Source organism: Rattus norvegicus, chromosome 9 (assembly GCF_021556685.1).
Source record: "Rattus norvegicus strain SHRSP/BbbUtx chromosome 9, alternate assembly SHRSP_T2T, whole genome shotgun sequence".
Lineage (NCBI taxonomy): Eukaryota > Metazoa > Chordata > Mammalia > Rodentia > Muridae > Rattus > Rattus norvegicus.
In genome coordinates, this window is record NC_141542.1 from 64,728,952 (window position 1) to 64,743,897 (window position 14,946).

At 40.0% G+C, this 14,946-nt stretch overlaps 1 protein-coding gene across 1 annotated transcript in view; it reads right to left on the reverse strand.

Moving 5' to 3' along the window:
- The window catches only part of Stat4 (signal transducer and activator of transcription 4), a 108,839-nt gene that overhangs the window by 33,806 nt on the left and 60,087 nt on the right, over positions 1–14,946 (reverse strand). Inside the window, 2 exon segments of the mRNA NM_001012226.1 lie at positions 2,648–2,740; positions 5,949–6,047. Of these exon segments, the coding sequence (NP_001012226.1) occupies positions 2,648–2,740; positions 5,949–6,047 (192 nt within the window).

Below are 14,946 nucleotides of genomic sequence, written 5' to 3' on the forward strand. Positions count from 1 at the left end.
TTGCCTGTAATTTTATTTAATTAATAATCGATTACTGACTTTTTGACTTTTCTTTCCCTCAAACCCCTTAGTGTTGTTCTCTGTTCAGCCTTAGAAATCAATAGGCGTTGAGATTTTGCACATTGTCTTTCCAGGTATTCTCTCGTCTAGTTGTGTCATTACTCATGAAGTAGATTCACTCTTGGTTTTTGAAGATAAGAAAACAGAAGTTTAAGAATGTGGAGTGGGTGATGTTTTGTGGGGAGGGGCTAAGCAGCACAGCTTTGACCACCCCTAAACCGGACTGCTGCATCCTGCATTTCAGACTGCATTCCGCATTCCGAGAGGTCTTCTCTAAGAAAGTGCATTCTTTGCTTTCTGCATAAATTCTCAATCTTACCATTTAAATTACTGACTGAAAAAATTATCAAATCTGGGGTCGGTATGTATGTATGCTTCAACCGTGTGGCTTTTAAAGTTGGTTGGACTTGAGCATGGATCTGTGTGCTTCACCCTCTGTTTTTGTTCGGCTTTGTCTGTTTTTGAGACAGAGACTAAGTAGCCCTGGCTAGCCTGGAGCTTGCTATGAAGACCATAATGGCCTCAATCTCATGGAGATCCTTCTGCCTCTGCCTCCTGAGTGCTGGATTAAAGGTGAGCACCATAAAATGTACACACCTCTGTTTATAAAATAGAAGGGGACCTGAACCTTACAAGCATTTCCTCTTAGTAATATGCCATGAAAGTGATTTCCATTTTTCATTTAAGAAAATCGAGAGTCCTAAACACGTGGCAGTAAGTGCTCTGGTAAGAACGCAAAGCCACCGAGATCTAATTTGGCTTTGAATTCCATCCCCCTTTACTCTACGTCAGTGCACTTGCAGTATTCACTTGAATGGTAATTTTCTCAAGAGCAAAGATTGATAAAAGGCTATGGGCTACTAAAAGACAGGGAGCTCACACACCTGGGAGAAATGTAAGAAAATTAGGTACAGTTTTAAAGCAGACATGTATTGTTTTGACCTCAGAATTAAAAGATGTTTTCAGAGCATTCTAACCAAAATTTCAGTAAAAATATTATATTAAATCATTTCTTAGAAAAATCAATGATAAATCAATTAAAGGCTCCAGACTGTCTGTCATCAGTTGTAGTAAATTTTTACAAACAATATTTTTGCAAAAGATTTGTGGTAATAATTTGCAAAAGTTCTCATGGTGGTCAGAAATCCTTTTGTGAATGCTATCTTCCAGTACATGCTAGAGAGATGGAGGTTATAGTCCAATTGTCAAAGTGCATTGATGAACAGCTACTGATCTGCTTACCGGTCAGGTCCAGCATTCTAGAATCAGAACCTCTACCCTAGACTGGGTACAGAGAGCTAGTAAGGGTGTGTTCTCACAAAGGACCTACTGAGTAGGGACTGGGTAGGAAAGGAGCTGAGGGAACATGTGATCTGTCTCGGGGTTTAGCTATGATCCCCTAAGGAACTCAGGAGCATGAGCTACAGATTTAACATCAGCTTGAGCGCAGGGTCTAGCGTCTCCTGACAGCCTATGTCATTCACACTGTGTCTGAAGACAGCCTAGTGTTCCCTGGACAGGCTATTTCAATGAAGCCCTTAGCAACCAACATTCACAGATGCTGGGATGATCTATGGGCTTGAGGGAAGGATGAGGGCAGAGCTACAAATGGTGAACTTTAGTTCACCAAGCTTCTCAGGCGTTAACAATCTGAGGACTATGGAGGAGCTCAGTGCTGGAGAACTGACTTAACATGTACCAGGTCATTGATAGAATTGTACCACTGTCAACCAAATATACTGCATACATACATCTGTGTACTTAATGTGCTTAAATACCCTTATTATAATCCAATATTATAGTGGAAAGTACACAACCACTGTCTACTTTCACATATTCGTGGGGTCAGTTTAACATGATAGTATGCTCCAGCCTTTGCTGTAGGTCCACCTTGAGAGTCTGATTCTTTTTTGTAACAATGGGAAAAGAAGCATGTCTGCTAATTTAGTTGTTATGGAAGATCATTAAACTCCAGGTCTAGAAGTAAAATCTTAAAAGCTCATTTTGCATACAACTCAGGCCGTGTATAGAAAGATTTGTCTTAGTGGTTGATTTAGCTTTAGGGAATCATTATTCCATAAAATAAAATAAGTAAATGGATGCTATATAGGTTCTGGAAAGGGAAATTTGTATTATCTTTATATATGACACAGTGGAAAGTCTGTCCAACTTAAAATTATCTTTTCTACATCAATGAAAGTAACAAATCTATAATAAGACCAATGGGAGGAGAAACTGAAGTGTACTAATAGCAAAGGAAATGAGTAACATAATGGGTTCTATGAATAAAGAATAATAAAAGGATATATTGAGTACAATTAGGGGAAATATATACACTTTTTAGAAACTGTAAGTTAACAAATTTATTCCAGAATATTCCAGATAATGTGACAGCTTTGATATCAGAAGCAAGTTGAGTTTAAAATTTTCCTCAAGGAAGTCTTTCCTGTATAACACAGCATGAGAGTAACACATGTCCTCTTGAGATCTGTCTGCACTGGCCTTCAGCACACATGCCAGGCTGGCCTTTCTAGACAACTATGTAAGACAGACCACTTACCCAGTGCATCTGTGTGAGGCCACTCACCTGCACACTGTTTTTAATGGCAGCCACTTTGTGTTCCACATTTCTCTGTCTTTCTGAAACTGAAGAGCTCTGTAAAGATTTCTCCAGAGGTCCCTGGAAAAAGAATATCTTGCAATTTCACCGTTGTTGACAACACATGTTTATGGTTATTGTAAAGAACACCGCACTTACATTGACCTGAGCTTTAGATCAATGTTATACATAGTATGATATGAGCATTAAAACTCATGCTGAGAGAGTTGGGCATATAACCCACCAGCAGAAAATGCACAAAGGCTCCAGGGTCCCACCCCAGAACTAAACCTTATGCTTGTAGAGTCCAGAGCCAACTAACTTAAGACTTTCTCAGAGGCCCCATGAAAGAGCCCCCAGAGTGGGCTTGACAAGACAGTCTAGATTTGGAGCCAGTGCTTCAGAGGAATCAAGGTTGAGGTTTCTGGGAGACAGATCCTTCCCCCTGGACTGTGGCAGCTGAGTCTGAGGTGTCCCACATTCTCTTTACCAACATTATCTGACTTAGCTCTGTGCTAACCTCGGCCATTTGCCTCCTGCAAATAATACATATATGACGCTGTACTTCTTAGTAAACTTGCGTGTCGTAAGTCATTAGCTTACACAAGACTGCCTGCTCTTAATTGTTGCTTTTGTCTTTTAATTCCCATCTTGTTTTAACATTTTTCATCCCCACTCCTTCCATTCAATTTCTTACTATTATGGACCTTTATTCCTGTTGATTCCGGACAAGCAGTACCCCATCTTGGGTGCCACTTGTCTCCAACAAGCAAAAGAAATAAAGAAGAAACAGCAATATCTGGGACCAGGAGGTCTGGCACAAACCAATCACTTACGCCAAGCAATGCACGTCTCTAAGAAGTACAACATCACATATGCTCTTGGGGAAGGGCAGCCCAGTCACAGAGATCTAAGTCAGATGATGTCAGCAAAGAGAACACAAGTCGCCTCACAGACAGCTGCCTAAAGACCACAGCTAACCACAGTTGAGAGGGAAGAGTTGGGTCCCAGGAGCCATAACCTTGGTTCCTATGAAGCATTGACTCCAACCCTAGCCATCCTTGCCAAGTCCTGGGCAAAGACAGAACTAAAGATCTCTTTGTCCTTTCATTGGGACCTCTGAGAGAGACTTGGGCCAGTCTGGCTCTGAACACTGTAAGAAGTGCTAAATGAGGAGATAGAGACAATGTTACAGTCTAAGCAACTAAGCAACTAAGCAGATTATAGGACGTCAGATAAAATTTTTACTTAGATATTGATGGAAGTATATTCTTGTATGAATATGAATACATGCAAAGATATTCAGAATTAAGTAGATATGTCCGAAACAACACATATACCAAAACGTAATGTTGCTGAATGTTACTATAGTAATTAAATAGTAAAATTATGGGTCGTTTATGATTTCTAAAAGATTTTATTTTTATTTGTGTGTGTGTGTATGTGTGTGTGTGTGTATGTGTGTGTGTGTGTGTGTGTGTGTGTACATATACGCATGCACCGGCCATATGTATACAGATGACATCAGAGGCTAGAAGTCTGATGCCCTGCAGCTGGAATTACAGGCAGCTGTGAACTATCCAATATGGGTACAAGGAACAGAACTGGGGTCCCCTGGAAGTACAGCAAGCACTCTTAACCATGAGTCATCTTTCCAGCTCCTAACTGCATGATTTGAGCAATGCTCACAGTTTCCTACAGTATACCTGCATTACTCCTGAACTGCATGCAATTTTAAATTAGTATTGTAGGAGCACATTAAGTTAGGCTTACACTGGTAATTGAGGGTATTGAACCTGCTGTGATGTGGTTTATTTCTAGTTTAAAGCAAAGGGAATGGAAAAATAATTTGGTTCCACAAAAAGGCCGAGTAGCTCCTCCAAGCACTGTATCTTGGCCACTCTAATAATCTGACACTGAGGATGGCCCTTAAACACAAAGTCCTACAGCTGTCTGGAGGTGAGAAAAAGATGACTAAGCACCACACAGTTAAGCAGCACCAAGGGTTAAAACAGTTGATAACTTGACAATCTGCATCAGAGCACCGGTGGGACCTCCACCATACCCTTTAAATTAGTGAAACCGTTTAAACACATCCCATTATCACATCCTTCTCCATTATTCCGTTATTTGTCTACCCACTTGAAATTTTTAAAAAAAATGCCCAGTCCTTTGTTTAGGGCAGTATGCAGTATCATTGCCAGAAATGTTTTGGTTTGAGTAATATTTGACATTTGGAGAGAGTAGAGGGCTCTCATGAGAGGGCACATATGAGATAGAGTGAGAGAATCAGAGAGAGATGGAGAGAGACCGGAGTGGGGAGGAGAGGAGAGTGTAATGACTCTCTATATGACAGGTACAAAACGGACAGCCTGCAATTTAGAAACCACAGTATTTAAGGAAAAACAATGCCATCTTATCATCCAAGAGCAATTGGAGTTGTCAAAAGTTCAAGTTCTCCCAAAAACATTCATAACCTGATAGTGACTAAGCCTCAGAAGTTCTAACAGTTTATACACACACACACACACACACACACACACACACACACACACAAACACACACACATAATAGTTTATACATATAGTTTATATATTTATATATATAAAGTATATATATATACACACTTTTGTAGATCTTCATAAGTTGTATTGTTTACTAGAGTGTGGAGAATGTCATTTAGAAAATACATTGTTTTATAAACTTTTCTCTTGATGTAGGATTAACAGAAAACCTCTACTTAGAGATGGATGGTTCTTCCACTTTCCTAGGTTCTTATTGCATTCAGAAGGATAAGATAAATTACAATGTAAACTACACTGGGGCCAAGAACAGCCAAACAAGTATTTAAGGAGCTTTTGTAAGTAAAATCTCCTTAGACTTGAGAGTCCAGAGGCCTTGAAGGGTTCGTAAGACCAGTCTGTGAAGATGATCACACTAGCGAAGCAGAGTCAAAGCCACAACTGGGAATCTAACTTAGATGCGCTCACTGCACTCCCAGATCAATGCTGTAAGATCTTACAGAACTTAGCCATGAAAACAAAAGGAGTCTAGAGTAGCCAGTCTGGTGCACAGACTTGGAAGAAGGATGGAAAGATCTCCAGTTTAAGGCCAGCCTGCTCTACATGAGACCCCATCCTTAAACGATGGGGCGCAGTGGTGGTGGGGGGAGTTGGAAATACTTGATAATTATCTCACTGTGAAATAAAGACATGGAACGCCTCAAAGATGAGCCTAAGAGCCAGCAATGTGATGGTTAGTGCATATGACTACAAATCAGAAAACGTACCTGGATAGGCATGTTGGCCGCAGCCAGTATTCTCCTCTCTTCCCTTAAGCAATTTGAAATGACCACAGCTACATGCATTGGATTTCCGTGAAACTTTCCCTGAAAGACAGTAAGCAAAAGCAGCATGAAAGCTTTGAAAAAGAAACGCATACAAGTCATAAGGAAATGTCATACTTGAAAACAACCATGATCTTCCTATAAACCTATAACTTGGGATGTTCTAATTGTCGATCCTTGCACAATACCGTGGAAACATAGACTCTTAATGAAAGAATGCTGCTTTCTTTGCTTTCAAAACTCTTGATAGTTGGTCTTTGAACACTTCTTTATGAACACATCAGAGGGTCAATTTTATGTTAGGCACCGGGTAGGTTTTAGATATAGTAGTTATTTTCTTGTCAGCCCTGAAGACTCAAGACAGCACTAGCTGTACTCATGGTAGCTCCAGATTCAGGTTCATAGTGTCTGCCATGATCCCCATTTGATGATATTCATGTCAACTACCTCAGAACTGCATTATATTCAAGCAAAACTATACTCACTTTTCAGCAATGATATTTTTGACATTGAAGCATAGATTTATTTTATTGACAGGGCTAATGATGTGCATTTGCTAACTGGCAGCCTGGGGTCCTATTTGAACCATCTGATATATTGTCGTAAGTGAAAATCCCAAATCTCTTCAGAGAAATCATCTATGGTTGCCATAGCACCCAGCAATGAGTGTGGACTTATTTTTCTTACAAGAACTGTGTTCTCTAGCCTTGATTTACAGTACTATCTGGAACACCGTAATTTTAGTCAGTCATATTAAAACTTCTTTACTATTCTGAGGCAAGAGTAGAAAGAAGCACTGAACACAAGCACACTAATTGAATCTCTGCCCCTTTTTCTTGAGGTAAATGGTACTGACATCTGTGAAATGGCCAAAAGGTCAATAGAAAAGATTAACAGTCCACAAAGTAGAAAATTAACACCAATCAAAAGTATATTATACAGACAGCTAAACCAAAAGATCTTTCTGGGGAGAAACAAAGAGGGTTGTTGGATGTAAACCTTATCATGGCTGTGACTTCTGAGAAGTATATGAGATTCTGTCAATTAACATTTCCCTGTGTGAAACTGGGGTAAAAAAAAAAAACTATTTGGATTCTTGTTCTCCCATATTCACTCCTTAAAATATTTTCCTCTTTTAGGCCAGAAATTTCCAGAAGAAAACAAGTGAATTGCCTGAAACTCAGAAAACAGAGCTCTGAAAGTGACCTCGCTCAGTATGAAGGAGTGCCATGTTTCTAACATATCTACATTTCAGTCTATGTAAATTTATTCCTGTTAATTTTGACATCTCTTGGTTCTTACCATATAACTTGCCTTTAAGTCCCCTACCACCTTCCCTCAACAAACCTATTTTCTCCCTTTTTTACCTTAATGGCACTAAACACGTTTCCTTGTTAAGAAGTGTTTCTTTTAGGGCTAATTTGCAAGCTCTGTTATTAATATGGACTGCAAATTTGTCTTTCTGGGATGAAGGGCTCCTCTAATGTCACAGACAAACTGGTGTCACCTGTGATCTGGTTGCTGCTTATAACACAGCTGTGTGGAGCTGACCTTCATCTTCCTGTCAACACTCAACTTTCTTCCCCTTGCTTTGCCTTGCTTTCCTCCATATCTGTAAAGAAAGTCACATACTCTTCTGCTTTAAGGGCCAGACATCAACACTTTTTCATTAAATAATTCATGTTCATTTTCTTCTTTAACATCCTCTAATGTAATGCCTCACTTTAATATTTGAGACAAAGTGTCTTATGAATTTAGCACTGTTTATTCAGTACCAAACTACTATTTCACTTTCCAAAGTATTAACGATGTGTTCAGGCTCACCTGTGAGTAGTGACTGTGTATATAGCTCACAGAACAGCAATAAAATGAATCCTGACTTGTATGGCATTCTGCTCCTTGCTATGCTAAGGCCTTACAAAGGTCCCACTCTCTGCAGTGGCTTGTCAAGGTCTTTCAAAGGTCCCCACTCTCTGCATGGGTCTTTCAGAGTCTTTTTTTTAATTGAATATTTTTTATTTTCATTTCAAATGTTATCCCCTTTCCCGGTTCCTGTCAATAAACCCCCATCCCATCCCCCCTCTTCCTTCTTCTGTGAGGGTGTTTCCCTTCCCCAACCACCTACCCCTTCCGGCCTCTCAGCCCTGGAATTCCCCTATACTGGGGGAGTCCAGTCTTGGCAGGACCAAGGGCTTCTTCTCCCATTGGTGCCCAACAAGGCCATACTCTGCTACATATGCATCTGGAGCCATGGGTCTGTCCATATATATAGTCTTTGGATGGTGGTTTAGTCCCTGGGAGCTCTGGTTGGATAGTACTGTTGTTCTTATGGGGTTGCAAGCTCCTTCAGCTCCTTCACTTCTTTCTCTAACTCCTCCAATGGGGACCCCGGTTTGCTGCAAGCATTTGCCTCTGTATTTATCATGCTCTAGCAGAGCCTCTCAGGAGACAGTTATATCAGGCTCCTGTCAGCATGCACTTCTTGGCATCAGTGATATTGTCTGGGTTTTGTGGCTGTATGTATATGGGCTGGATCTCCAGGTAGGGCAGTCTCTGAATGATCATTCCTCCAGTCTCTGCTCCAAACTTTGTCTCCATATCTCCTCCTATGAATATTTTTGTTCCCCTATTAAGAAGGACTGAAGCATACACACTTTGGTTGTCTTTCTTCTTGAGCTTCATGTGGTCTGTGAATTGTACCTTGGGTAATTCATACTTTTGGGCTAATGTCCACTTATCAGCGAGTTCATAGCCTACAAAAGTCCCCACTCTGCAGTGGCCTTTCAGAATCTTATGAAGGTCCCTGCTCTCTGAGGTGCCCTTTCACTGTCCTACTGTCAATCAACAGGTATTTTAAATTGCAGCAAAGTCAGATTTACTGGTCTTTCCCCCAGTGATTGGAATTTTTAATGATGCTTAATAAACCTTTCACTGTTTCTGTCATGGGGATTTTTTTTTCTCTATCTTTTTGAATTTAGAAATACATCAGGGTTGTGGGTTGTATTTTTTTTTATGGCTATGGCTGCTGCCTCAATTTTTTTGTGGTACACACTAGCCTGAACTTCTATTGGTAAAACGAGGGTAACTTTGTGATATTAAGAATAAGAACAAGGAGCCCTGCGGTCTAGACTGTGCCCAGATTTGAAGGAACCCAGTCAACAGCTCCCTGCACCCAAATCCCATGGGAGGGAGAGCTAGACATTCAGAGGGGCAGACATGCCTGGGAAGCTGGAGGAGACTACTCTCTGCCCACATTTCTGACTCGAGAGAAAACACCTAGCACTATCTGGGCCGCCTGTGCACAGGGACCCCGGAGGAGGAGTGGCAGGCCCTTCTGGTTGCTGCCCTCACGGAGAGCTGAAACCAGCCCCAAGGAGCAACTTCAGGCCGGAGACCAGAGGTAAGACCAACTTTTCTGTTCCAAGTGACCTGCCTGGTGGACTCAGGACACACGCCCACAGGAACAGCTGAAAGCCAGTAGACAGGAACGACTACACTCCTAAAAGCAGAACATTCTGTTCCCATAACTGGCTGAAAGAAAACAGGAAAACAGGTCTATAGCACTCCTGACACACAGGCCTATAGGACAGTCAAGCCACTGCCAGAAATAGCAGAACAAGGTAACACCAGAGACATCCTGATGGCGAGAGGCAAACACAGGAACCCAAGCAACAGAAACCAAGACTACATGGCATCATCGGAGCCCAATTCTCCCACCAGAGCAAACACTGAATGTCCAAACACACCAGAAAAGCAAGATCTAGATTTAAAATCACATTTGATCATGATGACGGAGGACTTTAAGAAAGACATAAAGAACTCCTTTGGGAAATGCAGGAAAACACAAGTAAACAAGTAGAAGCCCTTAGAGTGGAACCACAAAAGTCCCTGAAAGAATTACAGGAAAACACAATCAAACAAGTGAAGGAATTGAAAATGGAAATAGAAATAATAAAGAAAGCACAAAGGGAGACAACCCTGGTTAAAGAAAACCAAAGGAGACAAGGAGCCGTAGATGCAAGGATCACCAACAGAATACAAGAGATAGAAGAGAGAATCTCAGGAGCAGAAGGCTCCATAGAAATCATCGACTCAACTGTCAAAGATAATATAAAGCGGAAAAAGCTACTGGTCCAAAACATGCAGGAAATCCAGGACTCAATGAAAAGATCAAACCTAAGGATAATAGGTATAGAAGAGAGTGAAGACTCCCAGCTCAAAGGACCAGTAAATATCTTCAACAAAATCATAGAAGAAAACTTCCCTAACCCAAAGAAAGAGATACCCGTAAGCATACAAGAAGCACACAGAACTCCAAATAGATTGGACCAGAAAAGAAATTCCTCCCGTCACAAAATAGTCAAAACACCAAATGCACAAAATAAAGAAAGAATATTAAAAGCAGTAAGGGAAAAAGGTCAAGTAACATATAAAGGCAGACCTATCAGAATCACACCAGACTTTTCACCAGAGATTATGAAAGCCAGAAGATCCTGGACATATGTCATACAGACCCTAAGAGAACACAAATGCCAGCCCAGGTTACTGTATCCAGCAAAACTCTCAATTAACATAGATGGAGAAACCAAGATATTCCATGACAAAACCACATTTACACAATATCTTTCTATAAATCCAGCCCTACAAAGGATAATAAGTGGTAAAGCCCAACACAAGCTACACCCAAGAAAAAGCAAGAAACTAATCGTTTCACAACAAAACAAAGAGAAGACAAGCACACAAACATAATCTTACCTCTAAATACAAAGATAACAGGAAAGAACAATCACTATTCCTTAATGTCTTTCAACATCAATGGACTCACTTCCCCAATAAAAAGACACAGATTAGCAAACAGGATATGTAATGAGGACCCAGCATTTTGCTGCCCACAAGAAACACACATTAGAGACAAAGAGAGACAGTACCTCAGAGTAAAAGGCTGGAAATCAACTTTCCAAGCAAATGGTCTGAAGAAGCAAGCTGGAATAGCCATTCTAATATGGAATAAAATCTATTTTCAACCAAAAGTCATCAAAAAAGATAAGGAAGGACGCTTCATATTCATCAAAGGAAAAATCCCCCAAGATGAACTCTCAATCCTAAATATCTATGCTCCAATACAAGGGTACCTACATACGTAAAAGAAACCTTACTAAATAAAGCTCAAAGTACACAATGCACCTCACACAATAATAGTAGGAGATTTAAACACCCCACTCTCATCAATGGACAGATCATGGAAACAGAAATTAAGCAGAGACATAGACAGACTACAGAAGATATAAAACAAATGGACTTAACAGATATTGATAGAACATTTTATACTAAAACAAAAGGATATACCTCTTCTCACCACCTCATGGTACTTTCTCTAAAATTCACCATATAATCGGTCACAAAACAGGCCTCAACAGATAAAGAAAGATAGAAATAATCCCATGCGTCCTATCAGACAACCACGGGCTAAAGCTGGTCTTCAATAACAATAAGAAAAGAACGCCCACATATACATGGAAGTTGAGCAATGCTCTACTCAGTGATAACCTGGTCAAGGAAGAAATAAAGAAAGAAATTAAAGACTTCTTAGAATTTAATGAAAATGAAGGTACAACATACCCAAACTTATGGGACACAATGAAAGCTGTGCTAAGAGGAAAACTCATATCTCCGAGTGCCTGCAGAAAGAAACAGGAGAGAGCATACATCAGCAGCTTGACAGCACACCTAAAAGCTCTAGAACAAAAGGAAGAAAATACACCCAGGAGGAGTAGAAGGCAGGAAATAATCAAACTCAGAGCTGAAATCAAACAAGTAGAAACAAAAAAGGACCATAGAATCAACAGAACCAAAAGTTGGTTCTTTGAGAAAATCAACAAGATAGATAAACCCTTAGCCGGACTAACGAGAGGACACAGAGAGTATGTCCAAATTAACAAAATCAGAAATGAAAAGGGAGACTTAACTACAGAATCAGAAGAAATTCAAAAAATCATCAGATCCTACTACAAAAGCCTACATTCAGCAAAACTTGAAAATCTGGAGGAAATGGACAATTTCCTAGACATATACGAGGTACCGAAGTTAAATCAGGAACAGATAAACTATTTAAATAACCCCATAACTCCTAAAGAAGTAGAAGCAGTCATTAAAAGTCTCCCAACCAAAAAGAGTCCAGGTCCAGATGGGTTCAGTGCAGAATTCTATCAGACCTTCATAGAAGACCTCATAACAACACTGTCCAAACTATTCCACAAAATTGAAACAGACGGAGCGCTACAGAATTCCTTCTATGAAGACACAATTACTCTTATACCTAAACCACAAAAAGACCCAATAAAGAAAGAGAACTTCAGACCAATTTCCCTTATGAATATTGACCCAAAATACTCAATAAAATTCTTGCAAACCGAATACAAGAACACATCAAAACAATCATCTATCATGATCAAGAAGGCTACATCCCAGGCATGCAGGGATGGTTTAATATATGGAAAACCATCAATGTAATCCACTATATAAACAAACTGAAAGATAAAAACCACATGATCATTTCATTAGATGCTGAGAAAGCATTTGACAAAATTCAACACCCCTTCATGATAAAAGTCCTGGAAAGAACAGGAATTCAAGTCCCATTTCTAAACATAGTAAAAGCCATATACAGCAAACCAGTAGCTAACATTAAACTAAATGGAGAGAAACTTGAAGCAATCCCACTAAAATCAGGGACTAGCCAAGGCTGCTCACTCTCTCCTTACTTATTCAGTATAGTTCTTAAAGTTCTAGCCAGAGCAATCAGACAACAAAAGGAGATCAAAGGGATACAGATTGGAAAAGAAGAAGTCAAAATATCACTATTTGCAGATGATATGATAGTATATTTAAGTGATTCCCAAAAGTTCCACCGGAGAACTACTAAACCTGATAAACACCTTCAGCAAAGTGGCTGGATATAAAATTAACTCAAATAAATCAGTAGCCTTCCTCTACACAAAAGAGAAACAAGCCAAGAAAGAAATTAGGGTGAGAAAGAAATTAGGGAACCAACACCCTTTATAACAGTCCTAAATAATATAAAATACCTCGGTGTGACTTTAACCAAGCAAGTGAAAGATCTGTATAATAAGAACTTCAAGCCTCTAAAGAAAGAAATTGAAGATCTCAGAAAATGAAAAGATCTCCCATGCTCATGGATTGGCAGGATTAATATGGTAAACATGGCCATATTACCAAAAGCGATCTACAGATTCAATGCAATCCCCATTAAAATTCCAATCCAATTCTTCATAGAGCTAGACAGAAAAATTTGCAAATTCATCTGGAATAGCAAAAAACCCAGGATAGCTAAAACCATCCTCAACAATAAAAGGACTTCCGGGGGAATCTCTATCCCTGAACTCAAGCAGTATTATAGAGCAAAAGTGATAAAAAAAAACTGTATGGTATTGGTACAGAGACAGGCAGATAGACTAATGGAACAGAATTGAAGACCCAGAAATGAACCCACACACCTATGGTCACTTGATTTTTGACAAAGGAGCCAAAACCATCCAATGGAAAAAAGATAGCATTTTCAGCAAATGGTGCTGGTTCAACTGGAGGTCAGTGTGTAGAAGAATGCAAATTGATCCATGCTTATCACCCTGTACAAAGCTTAAGTCCAAATGGATCAAGGACCTCCCCATCAAACCAGATACACTCAAACTAATAAAAGAAAAAGTGGAGAAGAACCTTGAACACATGGCACTGGAGAAAATTTCCTGAACAAAACACCAATGGCTCATGCTCTAAGATCAAGAATCCACAAATGGGATCTCATAAAACTACAAAGCTTCTGTAAGGCAAAGGACACTGTCGTTAGGACAAAATGTCAACCAACAGATTGGGAAAAGATCTTTACCAATCCTACAACTGATAGAGGGCTTATATCCAAAATATACAAAGAACTCACGAAGTTAGACTGCAGGGAGACAAATAACCCTATTAAAAAATGGGATTCAGAGCTAAACAAAGAATTCACAGCCGAGGAATGACGAATGGCTGAGAAGCACCTAAAGAAATGTTCAACATCTTTAGTCATAAGGGAAATGCAAATCAAAACAACCCTGAGATTTCACCTCACACCAGTCAGAGTTGCTAAGATCAAAAACTTCAGGGACAGCAAATGCTGGCGAGGATGTGGAGAAAGAGGAACACTCCTCCATTGTCGGTGGGACTGCAGACTGGTACAGCCATTCTGGAAATCAGTCTGGAGGTTCCTCAGAAAATTGAACATTGCACTACCTGAGGACCCAGCTATACCTCTCTTGAGCATCTTGGGTATCCAAAAGATGCTCCACTATGTTCATAGCAGCCTTATTTTTAATAGCCAGAAGCTGGAAAGAACCCAGATGCCCTTCAACAGAGGAATGGATACAGAAAATGTGGTACATGTACACAATGGAATACTACTCAGCTATCAAAAACAAGGACTTTATGAAATTCATAGGCAAATGGATGGAACTGGAAAATATCATCCTGAGTGAGGTAACCCAATCCACAGAAAAAGACACATAGTATGCACTCATTGATAAGTAGATATTAGCCCAAATGCTCAAATTACCTTAGATATACAGAACACATGAAACTCAAGAAGAATGACCAAAATGCGGATGCTTCATTTCTTCTTTAAAAGGGGAACAAGAATACCCTTGGCAGGGGATAGGGGGGCAAAGTTTAGAACAGAGACTGAAGGAACACCCATTCAGAGCCTACCCCACATGTGGCCCATACATATATTACCACCAAACTAGATAAGATGGATGAAGCAAAGAAGTCTGACAGGCACCGGATGTAGATCTCTCCTGAGAGACACAGCCAGAATACAGCAAATTCATAGGCGAATGCCAGCAGCAAACCACTGAACTGAGAATAGGACCCCCGTTGAAGGAATCAGAGA